Source organism: Larimichthys crocea, chromosome XVI (genome assembly GCF_000972845.2).
Source record: "Larimichthys crocea isolate SSNF chromosome XVI, L_crocea_2.0, whole genome shotgun sequence".
Classification (NCBI taxonomy): domain Eukaryota; kingdom Metazoa; phylum Chordata; class Actinopteri; family Sciaenidae; genus Larimichthys; species Larimichthys crocea.
The window spans coordinates 10,166,553-10,184,923 of record NC_040026.1 but is presented as its reverse complement, the minus strand read 5'-3'; the positions used below and the strand labels follow the sequence as shown (position 1 = coordinate 10,184,923).

Genomic DNA, 18,371 nt, shown 5'->3' with positions numbered 1-18,371 from the left:
GCCCAGGTAAAACTTACTTTGCATATCTTGTTTGAACAAATAGGCAGAATACATCTTTAATGTCTTTATTGTAGAAATGCAAAGAATCCAACAAAAAAGCAACAAAATCAAATATTTAAAAAATGCTTATGCAGTCAATAACTCTACACACATTCATTAAAAAAACCCATCAAATATTGCAAATAAATTACAAAATTGTATTGTTCTTTTGCATAGGCAAAAAAATTATTGGACTCAAAGTGTATATAATAAATATACAAGACTAGACAAGGAGGCAGACCAAAACAAAAAGCAAATTTGATCAGATGCATTGTACAGTACACAAAAACACAGATGTTCACATTGAGGTTGGCACTGTGCTAGCTGCAGTAAGTCAGGCCTTACTTTAGCCATCACTGATGTCCAGTCCTTCTTTACTTAAGCTCCATCATGGATGAGGACTTTTCACGCTTTTTTGTCTTCCTATACTTGTAGCCCAATAGGATGGTGGCCACCAAGAGGACTATGCCAAGGACCAACAGTATCCACTGGCCAGCTGTGGCAGCTGAGCCATCCACATTCATGCCAAGGAAGTCCACTTTATTATCCTTAATTGGATCTGGATCTGGATACAAAGATGAAATGAAAAGTAAGTACAATGCAGGGATTGTATTTATCATATTTAACAAGCTGCAGCTTTATCTAAAACCTCAACCAAATGAACAGTTGAAAACAAAGTGAAGCTGCGATACTACTACAAAAATATTACTCTTCCTACTTACAGATGGTGCACATCATCATGCCTTAATCTCTAAACTGCTGTTGTCTGTTATGTTTCTTTAGATCTGTTGCGCAATTTGGACTGGATAGGTCTGAAAGTGCAGCTGGTGCAGCTGTGTAACTGGATGATATTGACACTGAAGAAAAGGCTTACTCTAACTTAATCCCTTGTGATGCAGTGTAGTCTGAAGAAACAAAGTCACTTTCTTTCACCTTGTTTATATTCTTTTCACGCTCATGTTATTCTTCTTTGCATCTATAGTCTGTATTTCCCTCTTGATCTGCATGAGAACAGCTGTCTTCTCTTTTTCCCCACTATCTCTTCCTAAGCACTCCCTTCCACTGTTACTAAGAATCTCATCAATCTAATCTGTATACATGCTTTCAGCAGGATCTCATCAGTACAACAAGGGGAGCAGGAGATTAATTTCACTGTAAGCCGCAGCAGGAGAAAAACAAAATGAATGCTTCTGTGTGAAGGCATTGTGCCTTTTTTTCTGGGAAGGAAATCAAGAAACATTTGGCTTGGAGACTGGAAAACTTAACGCATTTCCAACAATATGGCCTGCCTACATGCACATGTTTTTATTCATGTTTCTGTGGAAGTATCAAAGTATGTGAATGTGTATAGACATACCGGAGCTTAAAGGTTTCCAGTCGTATTCGGGCCACCCGCGGACCTCATTGTTCTTGTTGTTTTCTGTCTCCAGCCAGTCAATGAGAGGTTTGAAATACTGCATGAGTGGCTGGGCAGTCATTTTGGGCTGGCCAGTGATCATGGCCATAGCCTCGGGCCAGGGCTTACTGAAGCCAAGCTTCATCACATCACTGCAAACATTAACACATGTCAGAGTGGATGGTCAGTTGAGATGAGGATCAGTAGCAACAGCGTGTTCTAGAGATAATTACACAGATGGCATGATGTTTTCACCAGCTGCCATCATCAGTTCTACAGTCATGTTTTCTATGAAAAAAAAAAAAACACATTATCTAATCTAATGCATTGTTTACTGTTTGTTGAAGAGGACAGAGATTAACTTCTAATTATATTGATGTTCTTTATGTCACCAATGCACCACAGGATATGAATCATACATATCAGTAGTTGTGTGTGAATACACCAGTGTGGGTGTGTGTGTCTGTGTGTGTGTAGGTGCGTGTACTAACCCCAGCAGTTTCCCGGCTTCCTTAGATTTGTAGATGTCGCAGGTATGAAGAGGGCCCACATGGTTAGCAGCTTCACACAGAGCCTTGTGGAACTGAAATTGGATGATGAAACTGACGAAGTACCTGGTTGAAGAACATTAAACGTGTGCTGTTATCAGAACTGTCACATACTCATCAATTCTTAGTTCATTAAGTATGCCAAAGCAGTTACCATATCAATCTTTCTGTCCTCAGTTATCTGGTGCCCTAATTACCCTGCTGAATCATGAATATTTACCTCACATAGGGCACGTTAGCAGGGATGTGGAACTTTGCACCTGGGTCGAAGTCATCCTCAGTACGGGTTACAGGTGGACACAGTCCTTGGTACTTCATTCTGCAGTGCAATAAATTATAATCTCATAAATCGTTTAGAAATACAGTGATTTATCATGCAATCAATTCAGCACTTAATGATTATCTTAACTTTGATAAACATTGCTACTTTGTAAATGTAAGAGTGCTGGTGAACTTTACCTGAGGTTCCACCATTCTTTGTTGTACTCAGTCGATGGGATGCGTCCATCAAACACCTTCCATCTCCACTGATCCATCAAGTAGCCAAAAGGAAGGAAGGCAATCTTGTCAAGCGCCATGTTCATCAGGAAGTTGATATCACTCTCTAGGGGAAGGGACAGAAACATCAGAAATCATGAGCTGAATGCTCTATGTTTTACCCAAACTGTGTCATGATTACTCACCATGGTTGCTTTCTACTTTGTCCAGGAGGCCGATGCTCTGCAGATGTTTGGGCGTAGAAACAGACAGGGCTAAAACATCCCCGATGGCCTCATGGAAGCCAGGGTTGGCTCCATCGCGGAAGGACACAGGCTGGTCTTTGTACTGTAAGAAGTACTGCACATGGCCCATCTCATGGTGAACTGTGATCAGGTCATCCATAGTCACAACAGTACACTGTTTGATCCTGTAGACAGAAACATGGTCAGAATTACAGCAAAGAGCCCAGAAATATTATGTCCTCCTGCCATCCAAAGTTGAATTGCTGATTACAGCCCCCTCATCCCTGCCTGTCCTTCCTGCATGAAGGAGAAACTGCAGTCCACTAAATCTTACACACTGTACCTTTAAATCTTATATTTATGTATCTGGGAAACTGATTAGGAGTCTTATACCTCTTAAACTTTATGAGCAACTGGGACCAAACAGGTTTCTTCTACCAGAATTAAGCACAGAAAAACTTGTGCAATCAACAGTCATGTATGTGCTTGACTGTGAACGTTGTCTCATTTCATTGTCTGAATTGAATCTTTATATCTTTAATTTTGGACCTTCATCTGTATTAATCTGTGACGGGTTCTGATAGTACATGTATGTGCTTGTATATGTGTGACTGTTCTGTGTCTCTGTTCTTATTTCTTTCAAAAACTATGAGTAATGTTTATGTGTCAAATCTAGGCGAGACTGCCACAGTGTAAAAACACGGATAACAGCCTACCAATCAGCTGATAAATATATTTTACCTGAAGTCTTTTCTGTTATAGAAGTCCCATGCAGAGGCGTGGCACACCACCTGTCGCCCATCAGACGGCTTCTCAAGCATCGACTTGTTCCAAAACTCTGGTGGCATTGGCAGAAGACCCAAAGAGGTGAAAAACCTGTCTGACTCCTGGAACATTCTGATGGGGTTCCAGCCCTGAACGGAAAAAGAAAAAGTGAATTTATGAGTCTGTGTGTATCAACAGTTTGAGATATTCATTGTTCATGATGTGGCAATCATTATGCAACAGCTGGTTCAAGCAAAAGCTGGTTTGTTCATTCACCTGTGCAACCATAGCTGGAGTGGCGTCAACCTGCGTGGCATCTGGGTAAGGCATGACCAAATCCATTATGCCAGACCACGTCTGTGCCCACATGTTGCCTGAAAGAAGAAGACAGCAAGCATATATCATATCTCAATATTTAAAAAGTTATGGGGGCAGCTTATCCTCTACTCTGCCTGTGTTAAGCCAAGGAGGAGTTCTGCCTGTGAGTCAGTCCAATCCCTAACCGTGTGGAACTGTCACATTCAATCTCACACTTGGTGCCTCTGAAAGCAAATTAAATCTCACCTAAACCCAAATGTGTCTACAGCCACCGGCAGAATATCGATGTGGTGTGCTTCTACATAAAAGGTTTGGGCTCGAGTGTTAAAATACTTTAAATTCCATAGTGAAATGCTGAATGGTGACCTTTGCATCAACTCCTAGAAGTTCAAAAGTTCCTTTGTGTTACTCACCGAGCAAATGAGCAGGAATTGGTCCCTTCAGGTTAATGCGCTCTGGGCCATACTTTTTGTACAAAGCTCTGCGAACATATGCATGCACATTCTGATAGAGTGGCTCCAGCTCTTTCCACAGAGTCTCCAGGTCTTCTTCAAAGGTAGGGGTTTCATACAGGGAACGCCAGAAAGCCCCATTGTCAGAGTGTCCTACCGACAGTACAAGAGATAAAAAACATCAGTGAGGTGTACTTTTTAATTCTGTAATGTAGGATGCAGAGAGTTTTATGCAAACATGTCTTTTGAGCAAAGCTGATTCTAAAGCAAAAATATCCTAAGTGGCTATGTATCACACTAACAGGAAGCTACTGGTGTCAACCAAGAAATAATATTTTTGCGCTTCATCTCTTGTATCGATTGAACAAACAAGATATCACTCGCTTTAGAGGTGGATTTTGTTATTGTTGAACAGAGCCAGACTTGCTGTTACACCCCGTTTCCAGTCTTTGTGCTAAGATCAACTAAAAAGTAAAAAGAAAATGGATGTAAAATTACTCTTAAAGGTCATACCATTGAGTGTGGCAGCTTTGTTGGCCAGTTCAACATATCTCTTGTAATCTTGGCGAATCACTTTGCCAGCAGCATCTCTCCATCCTTTCCAGGCAAACAACAATTCATCATAATCCCTGGACTCTGCCATGATCTTTTGGAGATCTGAAACACAGCACAACATTTTTATTACATTAACATTACCTATTGTGTACTGCACACGTATGTATTGCTCTTACATTGTTATTAGAGTTAGGGCTAATTTATTGTATTTATTTTTACAGTATTAATTACCAATAAATAAAAAGTAATTTGCCACTGAGTCAATCTCTTCATATTAGCATTGGTATATGTTCCACAGACTTACCTGGATCCAGTGGATGGCACGTCTTGTCAGGTCTGCAGACCTGAGCCACACTGTACTCGGTCTCCATGTTGGATAGGAGATTGTTGTACTGAAAAGACATGCATCGAGAATGAGATACAACTGAAACCATCAGCAATCAACTAGTTTTGATATTTGGTAAATAAATACGCCAGCTCTATAAAGGACGTTCAGGTATGAGCATGTGAAATGAGTAAAAGGGAGAATCACTGAGCAAAATATGCTGAATTTACAAACTGACAATGGCTGCAGTTACTGGCTGTTTTTGAGTTTGCCAGCCATCAGTCGGCTGATTTGACAAATGTTTTCTTTTGTGCCCAGCGCCTGGAGCTCTGTGTCTGGTCCAATAAGAGCCTTCCCTGTTCACTATAACAACACCAGTTTGCAAAAACACAGGCGTGGAGCTGCAAACGGACTCTTGCTCCTTCCTAGAAGTAAAACAGGTTTGAAAACAAACCCAAAGCATTTAATCTGTATGTTTTAAGCTGATAGGGGTATCAGACTGAGAGCTTCAAAAGCTTCAGAGAGAGAGAAACAAAAACATTATGTGTCTATTTTCATGACCCCTGTAGCTGATAAGTAACTTCTTCCATGATTAAAGTTTTGCTTGCATACATTGCACGTGTCTGAGTTTATCATGTAAGACATTAAATGTCCTGTGCCTGTTACATTTTGAATGCAATCAGCAGGAATTTCATGCATCATAAAATTAATAGTCTGAGGTCAGCTTGTGCTGCCTGTTATTTGTGTGGGAAGCACACAGTTTTCATAATTCACTACATGCAGTATCAAACTTTGTCTTCTCTGGATTAGTGTCATTATTAGCTGTAAATTCTGGTTACCTACTCACTAACTAACTAATGTTAGCTAGTTAGTTAATTTAAAATATTGGAAGCAACCATTTCCTCCACACCTCTTTCAGTTCTTCTGAGGATAGTGCGGCCCTCTCGATGTCGCTGAGTTTTTTGATGATGCGTTTGGTCGAGGCATCCTGGAAGTCAGTGGTGTCGTACAGACGGGCCTTCTGTCCATACTTTAGAGTGTGGGCTGACATCTCCAGATTTTTGTCAAGCTAAAGAAGAATAATGAATACTCTTTAATTTTGTGTACGTTATAGGTCAGTGGAAGCAGGATGATTGGATGGATGGATGACAGATAGAAACATGTATACATGGGTTGATTATTGACTCAGCAATTCAATCAACTGTTGATTCATTGACACATTTTTGATTAACCAGTCATTTTATTGATTTTCTGACTTAATGAACAAAATCACCATTAACAGTCTTTTACACTGTATTTGACTGATACGAGGTGCTTGAACAAAGTTAAGGTGATCTCAGAGGAGTCGGTCGATCAGAGGGTCTCACCATCGCCTGCTTATTTTGTTCATTGATATCGGTGTTGTACTTCCAGGAGGCCTCAGTGTAGGCATTCCACACCGTCTCAGCTGTACTGTTGTACTCAGCCAGAAATGCCTTTGCATCAAGCTCGTCTGTATTCTTGTCTGAGTAAACAAGGAGAAGGACAAGTCAGTTGGAATGCAGGATGCATACTGTAAATAAAGATCCATGTCATTATGTCTGAAATATGCTATCACACTTAAGCAGAATTACAATGTGTGACAATGCGTAAACACCACAGGCTACTCATTTATTTAGGCGTTTGCTTCAAATGGAAAAGAAAACTGTGCTTTTCTGTTTGTGAGCCTGCAGAGAAAATCTTGTAACAGACAGTGACATATTTTACCAAGGCAAAAGAAAATGGTTTGCACCACTGCACCACATCTAATCCATCCTGCATAGCCACAATTTGTTTGTTACATACTTCTCTTGTTACATATTTATCAGCTCTCTCACAAGTCTTCTCTTACCAATATCCCCAGGGTAGCCCTCAGGGATGGGTGGGACCCAGTTAAAATCAGGCCATCCCAAGGTCTCATTCACATTTTGTTTTTTCAGCCACTCAATAATGGGCTCAAAGTACTTCATCAGTGAGTTAGCATCCAACTTCCTGGTGCCTATAGCTTCCTGGAGCACGTCAGGCCATGGCTTAGAGGAGCCAGCCTGAAGAATTTTCCTGTAATAAGTAGAATGAATGTAAACAGTTACACCTTCACTGCTTCCTTAAACCATTATTCAGGCTCTGTGTAATTAACAATAAAGGCCCAATTAGACCACTTACTTTAAAATGGCCCCTGCCGCTGCGGAACGGTATATGTCACATGTGTGCAAGGGGCCGGTTTGATTGGCTGCGGCGCACAGTTTTTCATGAAGCTGGAACTGCAGGATGAAGCTGACAAAATACCTGCAAGGGGACAGAAAGAGTTGAATTTGCACGACTACTTTTATTAATTTTTTAAAACATTTCATTTCAAGTGTAAAAAGACAGAAATCATAATGAGATGTATATTCTCTACTTTTTGGCAATTTATTAAAATTTTATTTAAAATCTTTCATACTTAAACATATTGACTACAATACTACAAAATGCTGTAGAAAGTGTTTGTCTGTTCAAGTGTATGTTTAACTAATCGTCATTCCTCACATTGTTAGAAAAGAAACTAGTTGGGGTGAGAGGATTTTCTTGTAGAGCCTCCTGCCTCTGCAACAACTTCCTGTGATTGTAGGGTTTCTGTATTGTTTCAAACCAGTGCCAGTAATTCACTCCAGATTACAGCACACAATACCTTAATTCCCCACTCACCGGCCCTTCTTGAGTGTTCATACACTTATTACCTTATTATAATATCCCTGGTACCCTCATATGTATGTGCACACTCTCATTTGTGCAATGAAAACGGTGGTTCACGTGTTGGCCCCATTTTAAGTAATTAAAAACTTTACAGCTGTTATATGTTTGGTGTTCTTTCTTTTAAGAACTTGTGAGTAAAACATCAATCTGACAGCTAGAAAAATACATGTTATAAAAATATTAAAAGCCCAAGCTGATTGTCTTCATCTCCTGTGTGTAAACGCTACCTAATGTATGGGGTGTTTCCAGGGATGTGGTATTTTGCCCCAGGATCAAAGTGCTCCTCTGTACGCCTGGTCGGTGGGCAGATACCTTGATATTTTGTCCTTTAAAATGAAACACAGAGACAGATTTAGAGCACACCTGCATGAGTTACATAACAAAGACATGAGTTCTGGAAAGTTATACAGCCTGCTTTGATTTTTAGGCATGTGTGCTCTTTTTCCAGCAGCACCTCACTAAATGTGAACGCCAGCCATTACACCACAGTCTTCTACTGTTACTGTAGGGCAGCTCGACTTAATCTTTTAGGGATGGAATGTGTTCAGTCACCAGGTGTACAGGAGTTATGAAATATCAGTAATGATGAATTTTACATACAAACAGCTACAGCTTTTTTTTTGTAATAACAGTATATTAAATGATGATGTGAAAACAATGTGACAATATGAAAACAGTGACTCGCAGCACTTGAGAGAATTCTTATTTATAACTATAAAACTTTAAAACCACAGCTACACTACCTACTTAGCACCAAACAGTTGGAGCATTTAACAATTACCACATGCCAGAATATGGTGGAGACCAAAAATAGAGCTAAAATGAATGAATGAATATTGGACTTTGATTCATCAAGTGGGGAGAAACACAGCTCCAAGCAAATGCTAATTGTTACAACTGCTGACAACTGCAAATGTTTGCTAGAAAGTTTGCTATATAAACTAGGTAATAACTTGTTTCTGCTGCCCCAAGTGGCCAAAAAGAAATAAAAAAATCAGATATTGCATGTTTAAATCATTCTCTCAACATATCTGAACATTCAAACAGTGCTGTTTTCCTAGCTGGTTAGCTTTTAGTTTCCCAAAAATGTCAAACTATTCTTTTAATGTGAACTATTTCAAGCTTGTGGATAAAAGCCAACCTGAGGTGCCACCAGTCAGCATTGTACCGCTCTGGAGGTGTGCGTCCACTGAACACACTCCATCTCCACTGGTCGATGAGGTAACCAAAGGGAAGGAAGGCTATCTTCTCCAAAGCCATCTTTAACAGGTAGTTGGTATCAGTTTCTGGACAAACACAATGAAGCATCTGATGATGAATAAGTTATTCAAGACTTCATTTAACTGACTAATGCTGGCAAATCATCTATATCTGTTTTCAGTGGATTGGATTTTATTTGTTTTTGTCTTACGAATATCAGATGTCGCAGATTCCAGCAGATTAATTTCTTTCAGATGTTTGGGTGTAGAAACTGAGAGAGACAAAACATCGCCAATAGCTTCGTGGAAACCAGGGTTGGCTCCACGACGATAGCCCACAGGCTGGTCCTTGTATTGCAGGTAATACTGGATGTGTCCCATCTCATGGTGTACAGTAAAGAGCTGCTCCATTGTTACTGTAGTGCACTGCTTGATCCTGCAGAGGATGAAACATCAGTAAAATGAATGACTTGTATTCTCTTTTGCTTATAAATTATCAATGAATTAAGTCATAAATGAGTTTAACTTACTAAACATCTCACTTGTATCTAAATTAATTCATTTTACCTGAAGTCTTTGCGGTTGTAAAAGTCCCAGGCGGATGCATGGCACACCACCTCTCGACCTTCAGGCTTCACCAGCATTGATCCCTCCCAGAATTCATCAGGCATCTTTTCTAATCCCAGAGAAGTGAAGAACTCCTCAGACACACGGAACATGTGCGAGGCATTATAGCGCTGTGAAGAGGAAAGAATCACACAAGTCACAATCTATAATCTAAAGCCAGAGAAAGTTGAATTTCTGAGATTTCAGATTTGTGTTGGCATTTTTCTTGCATTGCTGATATCACCGAGATCAATCTGATCCAATGGCACAAAATCTTTTCCCCATACTTACTTGGTTGATCATTTCATTAGTCACATCCAAGTTGGGTTTCTCAGGAAATGGGATCATTAGACCATAAATATTGTTCCAGGTCTGGGCCCACATATTTCCTGAGGGTAAGGAAGAAAACATACTTAGGCAACAATTCTAACTTGTTACGTGATACTCCGCTCAGAGGCACTGTAGGAAATACCTCATTCAGTCAGTACTAATATAAGCACACAAAGCGACATCCCATGGTGTGTCTGTACCTTAATACACTGAGCTTGTATTGTCTCCTAATCATGGATGATATTCCAAGCTTTTATTAAATAATGAGTAATACATAATACATGGATATGATAAGCTCTGCAGCCAGCATTTCCCTAAACAAATCTTTCATTCACAATCTCTCTTAGGTAGTTTGGCAGGCATCCGGAAAGACAAATGAACTTGTGATGTATATGAACCTGCGCTATCTCAATGAACAGCCTTAAATTAAATGTTCCTAAGTGTACAGTTCAACAAAGTAAATGAAATAACTGTAAAATTCACCTAAATAACAACCTAAAAAGATTCAGTGTCAGGTTCAAAGGGATCAATAAACAGATTGAGAACTGGCTTCAGATGTGATAAATGCTACAGAATCCCATTTTAAATTGCATGATACATTAAACTTAAACATAGCTCTCATGCTGGTAATAATACAGAATAAATTTACGGAAAAACTTATCTATCTATCCTCCAGCTTTTAGAAAATAAAGGTCATGACTTTTGTCCTAAGTTTCATATTAGCCGATAGTGTATGTTAGCAAAATATAAATGTTCCACTGTACCAAGCAGGTGAGCAGGGATGGGTCCTTTAAGGTTGATGTACTTGGGACCGTACTGGTTGTAGAGCTTGCGGCGTACAAAGGCATGCAGGTGCTGGTACAGAGGTTGAATGGTCCTGTACAGTTCCTCAAGATCTTCCTCAAAGGTCTGCGTCTCATACCAAGAGCGCCAGTCATCTCCAGTGTCTGTAAAACCTAAACAGGATAAAATGTTAGTGTTCTTTCTCTCTATTTCACTCTATTTCTTACTCTTTCCCCTCCTCTATCAGTCCTCTGTTGTTGCTGTTGCTGTTCTTCGTTTTTTATGTTGTCATTAAATTAATTACATATTTGGAAAATTATGAACCTTGTGTTCTCAATGTCAAAGGTCAAGGGGAAGTTCTTACCATCACTTCGAGAGGCACTGTTGCTGAGCTCCACAAACCTGGGGTAGTACTTCTTGAGAGGTACCCCTGATGAATTGTGCCAGCCCTCCCATGCATAAAGCAGCCTCTTGTAGCTCCTGGAGTTGGCCATGATATCTGTGAGTTCTGCAAAATGAAAATATACAAGACAACCTCAGCCATAGAGAAAAGGATGGAATTTTCTTTGCACAAACACACAAAAAAAACACCTTTTTTCCTAGAAGCAATCAAGCTGTATTGGCGTTTAGGACGACCTCATGCTCTCTCAGCAGGAAACAGACACATTATCCAGGAGATTAGCTTTGAGTTATGACAATTCCATGATGAATGAATGAATGGTGGAAAAGTTAGTTATTATTGCAATGACACCATGTTCTTTATGAGGGGATGTAGCGCACATATTTTGAATAACCCTGTTCCACTTGAATGTTTCCAAAATCAAGAAACCGAAAATCATTATGGGGGCTACACCCTAACAACAGTAAATAACCTTATTTATGTTTACGAGTATTCATTTTAGGTAGAAATAATTGCTCTGTAGCTGTGTGTGTTAGCAAGGATTTCTCACAATTGCTTTTGGCAGCAAAACACAGAGCCATTGTTCACAAAACATGCCGGCAGCTTTAAAAGCCTCTGACATGCTGTTTCTATAGCTTTTTACTCAGCGTTCATGGGCACATCCATAACACTTCCTTTGGAGAGCCCTCTGAAGTCATTTGCCCATCCTGTTAACTTTCACAAGATCAGATAAGAGTGAAAGCACTTACAACTGTTTTCTTTCTAGACTTCCGCCACAGAATGTTGTTTGCTTTGTTTCATATTCCTCAACTTTGCTCCGTCCTTGTTTTTTCTTTCTAATAACAAAACATCTGTAACACATAATTCATGCATTTCTAGCCTTACATTAAGCATTTATAGTATATTTACTCACCAGGTTCCAGGCTCCAGCTTATGTTTGGCTGTGGATGCACTTTGGCTGTTGAATAAATATTGTCCATGGTGCTCAGAATTGTGTTGTACTGCCAGAAAAAGAGACTTCAAGTCAGTCTTTGAACCAGAAATTTCCTAAAAAGAAAATGTGAAACAGAAACAAACCTCCTCTCTTTCTTTTGGAGCCAGGTTGGCAGCTCCCAGAAGCGTGATCTTTTTCATCAGTTTCTTGTCACTGGGTTCAAGAGTGCTGAGAATGGACTGAGGGAATGCTCTGGCTTTTAGCCCCCATGCATATGCAAAGGCCTGCTCGTCAAGAGATGCATTTACCTAAAGCAGAGAGGAGAAAGAAGTGATAACGATACACTGAAACTCTTCAAATGTGGAATTACTCAGAAACAGTAATCTAAAATTTAAAGGCCTGCAAAGAAGGGGTAATAAATATCTAGTGTCTTTCATTTAGCTTGCTCTTAAATCTTATTTGTTTATACGACCAAGCAAGGTCCACAGAGATGAAGAACATTTTTTTCTTGTGTCATCGATCATTATTTTGCAATATTGATGTGTTTCAGGAGTAGGAGGTGGGTAGTGATGAGAGTACTGGGACATGGTGGACACCTTTGTTGACATTCATGATCCCCAGAGGATCAATCCTACTGGGATTAACTGACTTCTCCTCTAGCTCCTCCAACAGGTTGACACTTGTAGCTCACAGTGAAATGTCTAAACAATTGTTGATTACAATGAAATTTGGTGCATGCATTCCATGAATGAAAGTTTTTTGATGCCACACAATGTCACACATCATCCAGTCAAAATTTTAATGAATTCAACATTTTGGACAAACTAAACCACCTAATAGTTTGGTTTTCTTAATCATGTCCAATACGGCTTCATACAGTAGAGACGCCAGCATGGTTCCACACTTGTTATTCCTCTCTTATACCTACAACATGTCTTCATCTGTAACTTAATATGTCACTTGACAGCTTTAACAAAATTGCCTCCCTCTAGGAGCAATAAAGTGCTCTATCTGTCTGTCGGGAGCAAGGACAGAACAGAAGACGAACCCTAGCTCAAGGTTGTTTTCTTAAAAATCCCTTTGTCACTCATGTACACACACATATATGTCCTTGCTGAATCTCTGTAGCTTTTTTTATGGCACTCTGGAAGGTCACGGACACACTGCCGGCATTCTCAGTATATAATGACAGTGCGGGAAGAATGGACGGAGTCAAGGCTGCTGTGGTGCATTGCATGAGCGGTACATATGTTTCACATTGATTTGTACCTATTTAATATGATGAACTCCAGCTGTATTGTCACAGCATTGTGACCCGTGCACAGTTTTAATGTGTTGTATCTCTAAACGTTGTGTCATGATAAGTTATTATAAATTGAGCCAGGTTAGTCATACTTGTGTAAATAGAAAATGTTTGCACAGACACTGATGTGTATGTCACAACAGAGTGATTACTTAGCGCTCACAGCGCCTTAGTTGCTCAAGACACATCTTGATCAAACCAACATTAGAGTAGTCATTCCTGTTTTCAGTCAAGCCTTTCTTATCTGTCTTCCTTAAAGCCTTTACAGAAAAGTGATGACAGTGAGTTGAAGTATCAACTCTGACCTTTGTGCTCTTCTTCACAATCGTTTTTTAACCACAGAAACACTAAAGATAAGGCCTCTATGGCTGTCTTTTTTTTAAGTGTAGTAATTTGTAAAGAGGGAAGGTTTTACAGTAACTTTTCCAATAACAAATCTTCATACCCATTTACTCTTTGAATACCTAACTTGAATCCAACATGAGTGTAAGACATAAAAATGAGATTCTCTTTGATTGTTAAAGTAAATACATTAAATGCAGCATTTATGTAAAGAGTCACTTGATGATATTTATATCTGAGATACTGAACAATTTGCTTGGCTGACATGTTTCCAAAATGGATTTATATTTTTTTTAAATAAAATCACTGCAGCGTAAGTAGAAACCTCACATTCAAGTTTCTAGAAAAAACTGGAAAGATGAATGAATGAACCTCAGGTCTGATTGTGACCCTTGACGGCAGCTAGTATTTCATTCTGGGGTTCATCAGTCACTGACATCCACTCTCATCGCTTTTTATTCAGCATGATTAGACGCTTGTGAGCTGATCCTTGTTCTGTTTGATCCTCTACACGTCTCATTTGCACCAAATCACCCTCACTCTGAAGCTGAATGGGCTGAGAAGGAAGCGTGTGCATGCATTTACATCTTTGCCTTATATGCATGAGCGGAGTGTACATTTTGTAATTTCAGTGGATACAGTGCATTTACACTGCAGTGTAAGCAGAATGCCAACATTACAAAGATTTCTGTGTCAGGCTGAGTTGCCATGCTCTCCCTGGCTGCCAGATCAGATGGAGCACAGTGCTCTGATACACTTTGATCCCATTTTTGAACTGCCCAGAAAAAAATACACTCATACATGGCAACTACAAGGCTGCACATCTTTCACCTTAATAACCTGTACACATACTGTAGCATGACCCTATTGACATGTAATGGGGGTCACATTTACCACCTGTTCAATGAGGAGAGAATGTGTTCACAGGGTGGATAATGCGCTGAAATCCTGTTTGTGCAGCTGTCCAAGCACACACAAAAAAAAAAGAGATGGAGAAACCATAAACACAGCCCTGAGAGCGTCATTTGGATAATTTGCTTTGCTTTGCCTTGTATTATTTGCATGCATCCGTTAATATAAATGTGTATACTGTCATGCCTAAAGGAAAGTCAATAGTCTTTCACACATCTACAGTTTCACTGGCTCCTGCAACGCCCTGCCTGGCTGCACGTTTCTCCTGCTTTATTGCCGGTATCCTGTCTACCCTGTCTCCAATGTTGAAATGTTTCTCAGGCATATGGTGAGATGAAACTGGAAAAACACTGCAGTCTGCTATTAATGTAGTGTGTCATAGCTTGACTCTGAATAGCTCAATTGAAAATCCTGTAAAGGTAAGGTATTTTATTGTCTGTAAATATTGCCATATCGGTCCATAAAGACTATCAGTGTGTGTTAAACTGCCCCCTGCAGCGTGAGTCAATCTGGAGTAACTGTATTAAGCAGAAAATATCACAAAGCAGGCTTACTAATAAATAGCCAACATAATAGCACGTAAGACTCCCTAGAAATGTATTCAAAACTTGAGGACGGTCGCACCACAGGCACTCAGCTCTGTTTTATATTTTCAGTAACACACAAGCTGAGTTGGCTGCACTGGGAGGAAACTGAGCATGTATTTCTGGAGAGAGTTGAATAGGGGGGATCTCCAAGTCAAGCAGGGCTCAGCTCCACAGAAACCCTTGACCATGCATGCATCTATGGTGATGAGGTGCCAGCAAGAAGTAATCCAAATGGGTCAATTTCATGCAAGCTGTGAGAGAAAGGTTCAGCTAACGTGTCAGACTCTAAGATCTCCAGGAATTGTCTTACCTGAAGCTCAGAGTTGTGGCTTGTTATGTTGGTGTTGTAGTTCCAGCTGGCAGAGACGCTGAAGAATAACACCTCCTCGGCAGTGCTGTTGTAGTCATTTAGAAACCTTAATGCCTCTGCCGTGGTGTTATCATAATTCCCTGGCATCCAGCTTGCTGTCAAAGCCTCAGAGTGTCCCAAGACTGGCAACAGCAGCAGGACTGTCCACAGAAACCTGTCCACACCGGTGCCCATGGCTAGCCTCTGCCAAGGAAAGACTGGAAGAGAAAAACTGTGAAGTGAAATAGTTGGGAGCTAAAAATACACTTGCTCCAATGGAGTGAGAGTACACCTTCCCCCTGGAGCTGTTTGTCTCATCCACTCATTCACTGATCCTTTCTTTGCCTCATAGCCTGGCTGCTGGGTAAATGCACAGCAGCAGAAGTGAGCTTCTTTTTAAGTGCCAGTTTAACCCAGCCCACACTTACTCTGCAGCCTTCCCTCTTACCACTTTACAGCACTGGACATATTTCTCTACAGTTAACTACAACTATATCCCCCCTCCATCCTTTTTTCAGTTTACAAGCCTATCAGGATTCAGATGTCTGGCAGTATCTTTGATGATATGGAAGTTTATATAACTGTACGAGATAAGAGGTAAGATATGACACACGAGTACAGCCTGCCTGCCTGCCTGCCTGCCTGCCTGTAGAGTAGCGGATCTTCAATAATCAGCACTGAAGAGTCTGGGAGGGACTCCACATACTTTGCTCTCAGTTCCCTCCTTCAGCTTAGTGACAACCGAGAGGAGGGGGGGTTATGAAGACTGGGGAAATGAAAGAGAGAGGCAATAGGGGAATGCAGGTTGTGATAGTATTAGAAGAAAGAAGAAGATTAGAAGAAAAAGTGAGATAGAGTCACAAAACAATGATAGGGGCTCATGTGCCTTTTATTCAGTTTTTATACACATCTGCCTCTCTCTAATCAGAAGCAAGAAAACGTGCATCAAATTATTACAGTGTATTTCTCATGAGATCAGCACTTTATTAAATTTACAAAGCATTACATTGTGAATCAAAAATATGCAATAAAACCTCCCCAAAATGTTTTTTAGAACAAGGATTGAAGGGATTTTCAAGTTGTCTCCATTCTTGGCATCATTAGAGTAAAAATCTATAGTGTAGAGACACTCACTGTACTATAGCATGTAATAGGCGTATTCCTCTGGCTGTTGCACAACAACTGTCAGGGCAAATAGCGCATCTTATATCAGTCTGAGTGACAGTGTATTGCACATGCAGATTAGCACTGGAGTATTCATTAAAGTAAGGCGGAAAATATTCCACTGAGCTGTTTTTTTCCTCCACTTTAGGGAATAAGAATCATGTGTGCACTTCCTTGCCATAATTACTGAGTAAACAAACCAAATTTACTGAGTCGCTCTTAATCCCAAATTGGGCTGTTACACTAGCTCATTTTCCTGGAATACTCTGAGGGCAGTTATATGAGGGTATAGCAAATTTAATGAAGGAATAATAAATCATATTCTGTACATAATATAGTATGTTTTGGCATACTCAAACCTGTATTACTTTATGACCTTTTGAAGGTATAATCATTCAAACTGATTGATGATAATAAAATTATATCCCATTGTGTTTTCTTATTTATGGTTTTTCTGCAGCCATTCTGCTTTACCTGTATGCCCTTTCTATGTGGGATTCAGATTGCCTAACTAGTCTACTTGAGAAATACAAGAAATTAGATTGCGTAGCCTGTTGTGTAATATTACACTGCACTTTCTGTTGCCACGGGTGACAGGTGTTGCCAAATCACCCAGGACTGAAAAAGGTCCTTTACAAAGACTAAAGAGCTATTTCTGTGAAACCTGTGTGTTCTGCAGCTGAAAATAACACTGAGAGTGGTGACATTAAAATCGCATGCTGTAAAACTAAAACAATGAACAAGTTGATGATGATTCTCTGCGTGTTCGTCAATACAAGCAACCCCTACCATATATATATTGTTCCATTGTTACAGCGTTTTTAGAATTTCTACAACATGAAGGCATTGTTACACACTGTTTTGTCATTGGCAGACGTGTCAAAGGTTTCAGTATGACAGATGTCTCTCTAATTCTGTGGAGCTACAGAGCCATGAGTGTGATCCTGGGACATGGTTAGCTCCACCAATCCTATAGGTGTCAGTCATTATAACAAATACTGTGTTCAGAGCAAGTGAGTCTAGCCTCAGTGTGACTAGCTGAGCACTGGCACTTTTGATTTTAAAGGATTAAAATCTGTTTTGTTTCCCGTCACATTTATCTTCTAACCCCATTTATCCTTTATGACACCATGTTCACACACTGTTAAAATCTGTGACTGCGAACCAGCTGATCATTCACCTGACTCTGACTGAATCAGCTTATAATTAGCAGAATGAGTTAAACTTTAAACAAGAGTTAAACAAATGACAGAAAAAAAAGGTTTTTTTACCCCCTTGTTCGACATTTTTGTCTCACAACATTTTCCTGGAATAATACTACTAATGAGAATTTATGTTTCTGAGTAATTACTGTTATGAGAATTTCTAAGGAAGAGCACGTCCCAGATAAGGGAAGTACATGAGATATGCAAAAGACAGAATACACACACACTCTCTATAAGAGTTAAAGCATCTGTAGCCCAGTATAATCCTAATTTTTATAACAATTACAAAAGTATTTATATTATTTATTTCTCAGTGGTTTTGTAGCCCTCAAATACCCATTCAATCATTCCACATGTAAACTTCCTGTGGTGACTTCATTGTTAAA

At 39.8% G+C, this 18,371-nt stretch overlaps 1 protein-coding gene across 1 annotated transcript; it reads right to left on the bottom strand.

Moving 5' to 3' along the window:
- Positions 1-60: 60 nt before the first annotated feature.
- On the bottom strand, positions 61-16,277 carry ace (angiotensin I converting enzyme (peptidyl-dipeptidase A) 1). The gene is made up of 25 exons (XM_010736297.3): positions 15,578-16,277; positions 12,267-12,431; positions 12,103-12,190; positions 11,154-11,297; positions 10,771-10,962; positions 9,968-10,065; positions 9,638-9,807; positions 9,283-9,506; positions 9,013-9,157; positions 8,099-8,197; positions 7,302-7,424; positions 6,991-7,196; positions 6,488-6,624; positions 6,031-6,189; positions 5,100-5,187; positions 4,754-4,897; positions 4,202-4,393; positions 3,747-3,844; positions 3,447-3,619; positions 2,667-2,890; positions 2,443-2,587; positions 2,204-2,302; positions 1,927-2,049; positions 1,397-1,587; positions 61-604 (listed from the first exon to the last, which is right to left on the bottom strand). Exons 1-25 carry the CDS (start codon positions 15,809-15,811, stop codon positions 414-416), a joined length of 3,852 nt encoding a protein of 1,283 aa, XP_010734599.3. The 5' UTR covers positions 15,812-16,277; the 3' UTR covers positions 61-413.
- Between the last annotated feature and the right edge of the window lie 2,094 nt (positions 16,278-18,371).

Coding starts and splice junctions, on each gene's coding strand:
- ace (XM_010736297.3), bottom strand. CDS start 15,811: ATGGGCACCGGTGTGGACAGGTTTCTGTGGACAGTCCTGCTGCTGTTG. Junction 10,963..11,153: donor CAGTGCCTCTCGAAGTGATG/GTAAGAACTTCC, acceptor TATCCTGTTTAG/GTTTTACAGACACTGGAGAT. Junction 2,303..2,442: donor AAAGAATGGTGGAACCTCAG/GTAAAGTTCACC, acceptor ATTGCACTGCAG/AATGAAGTACCAAGGACTGT.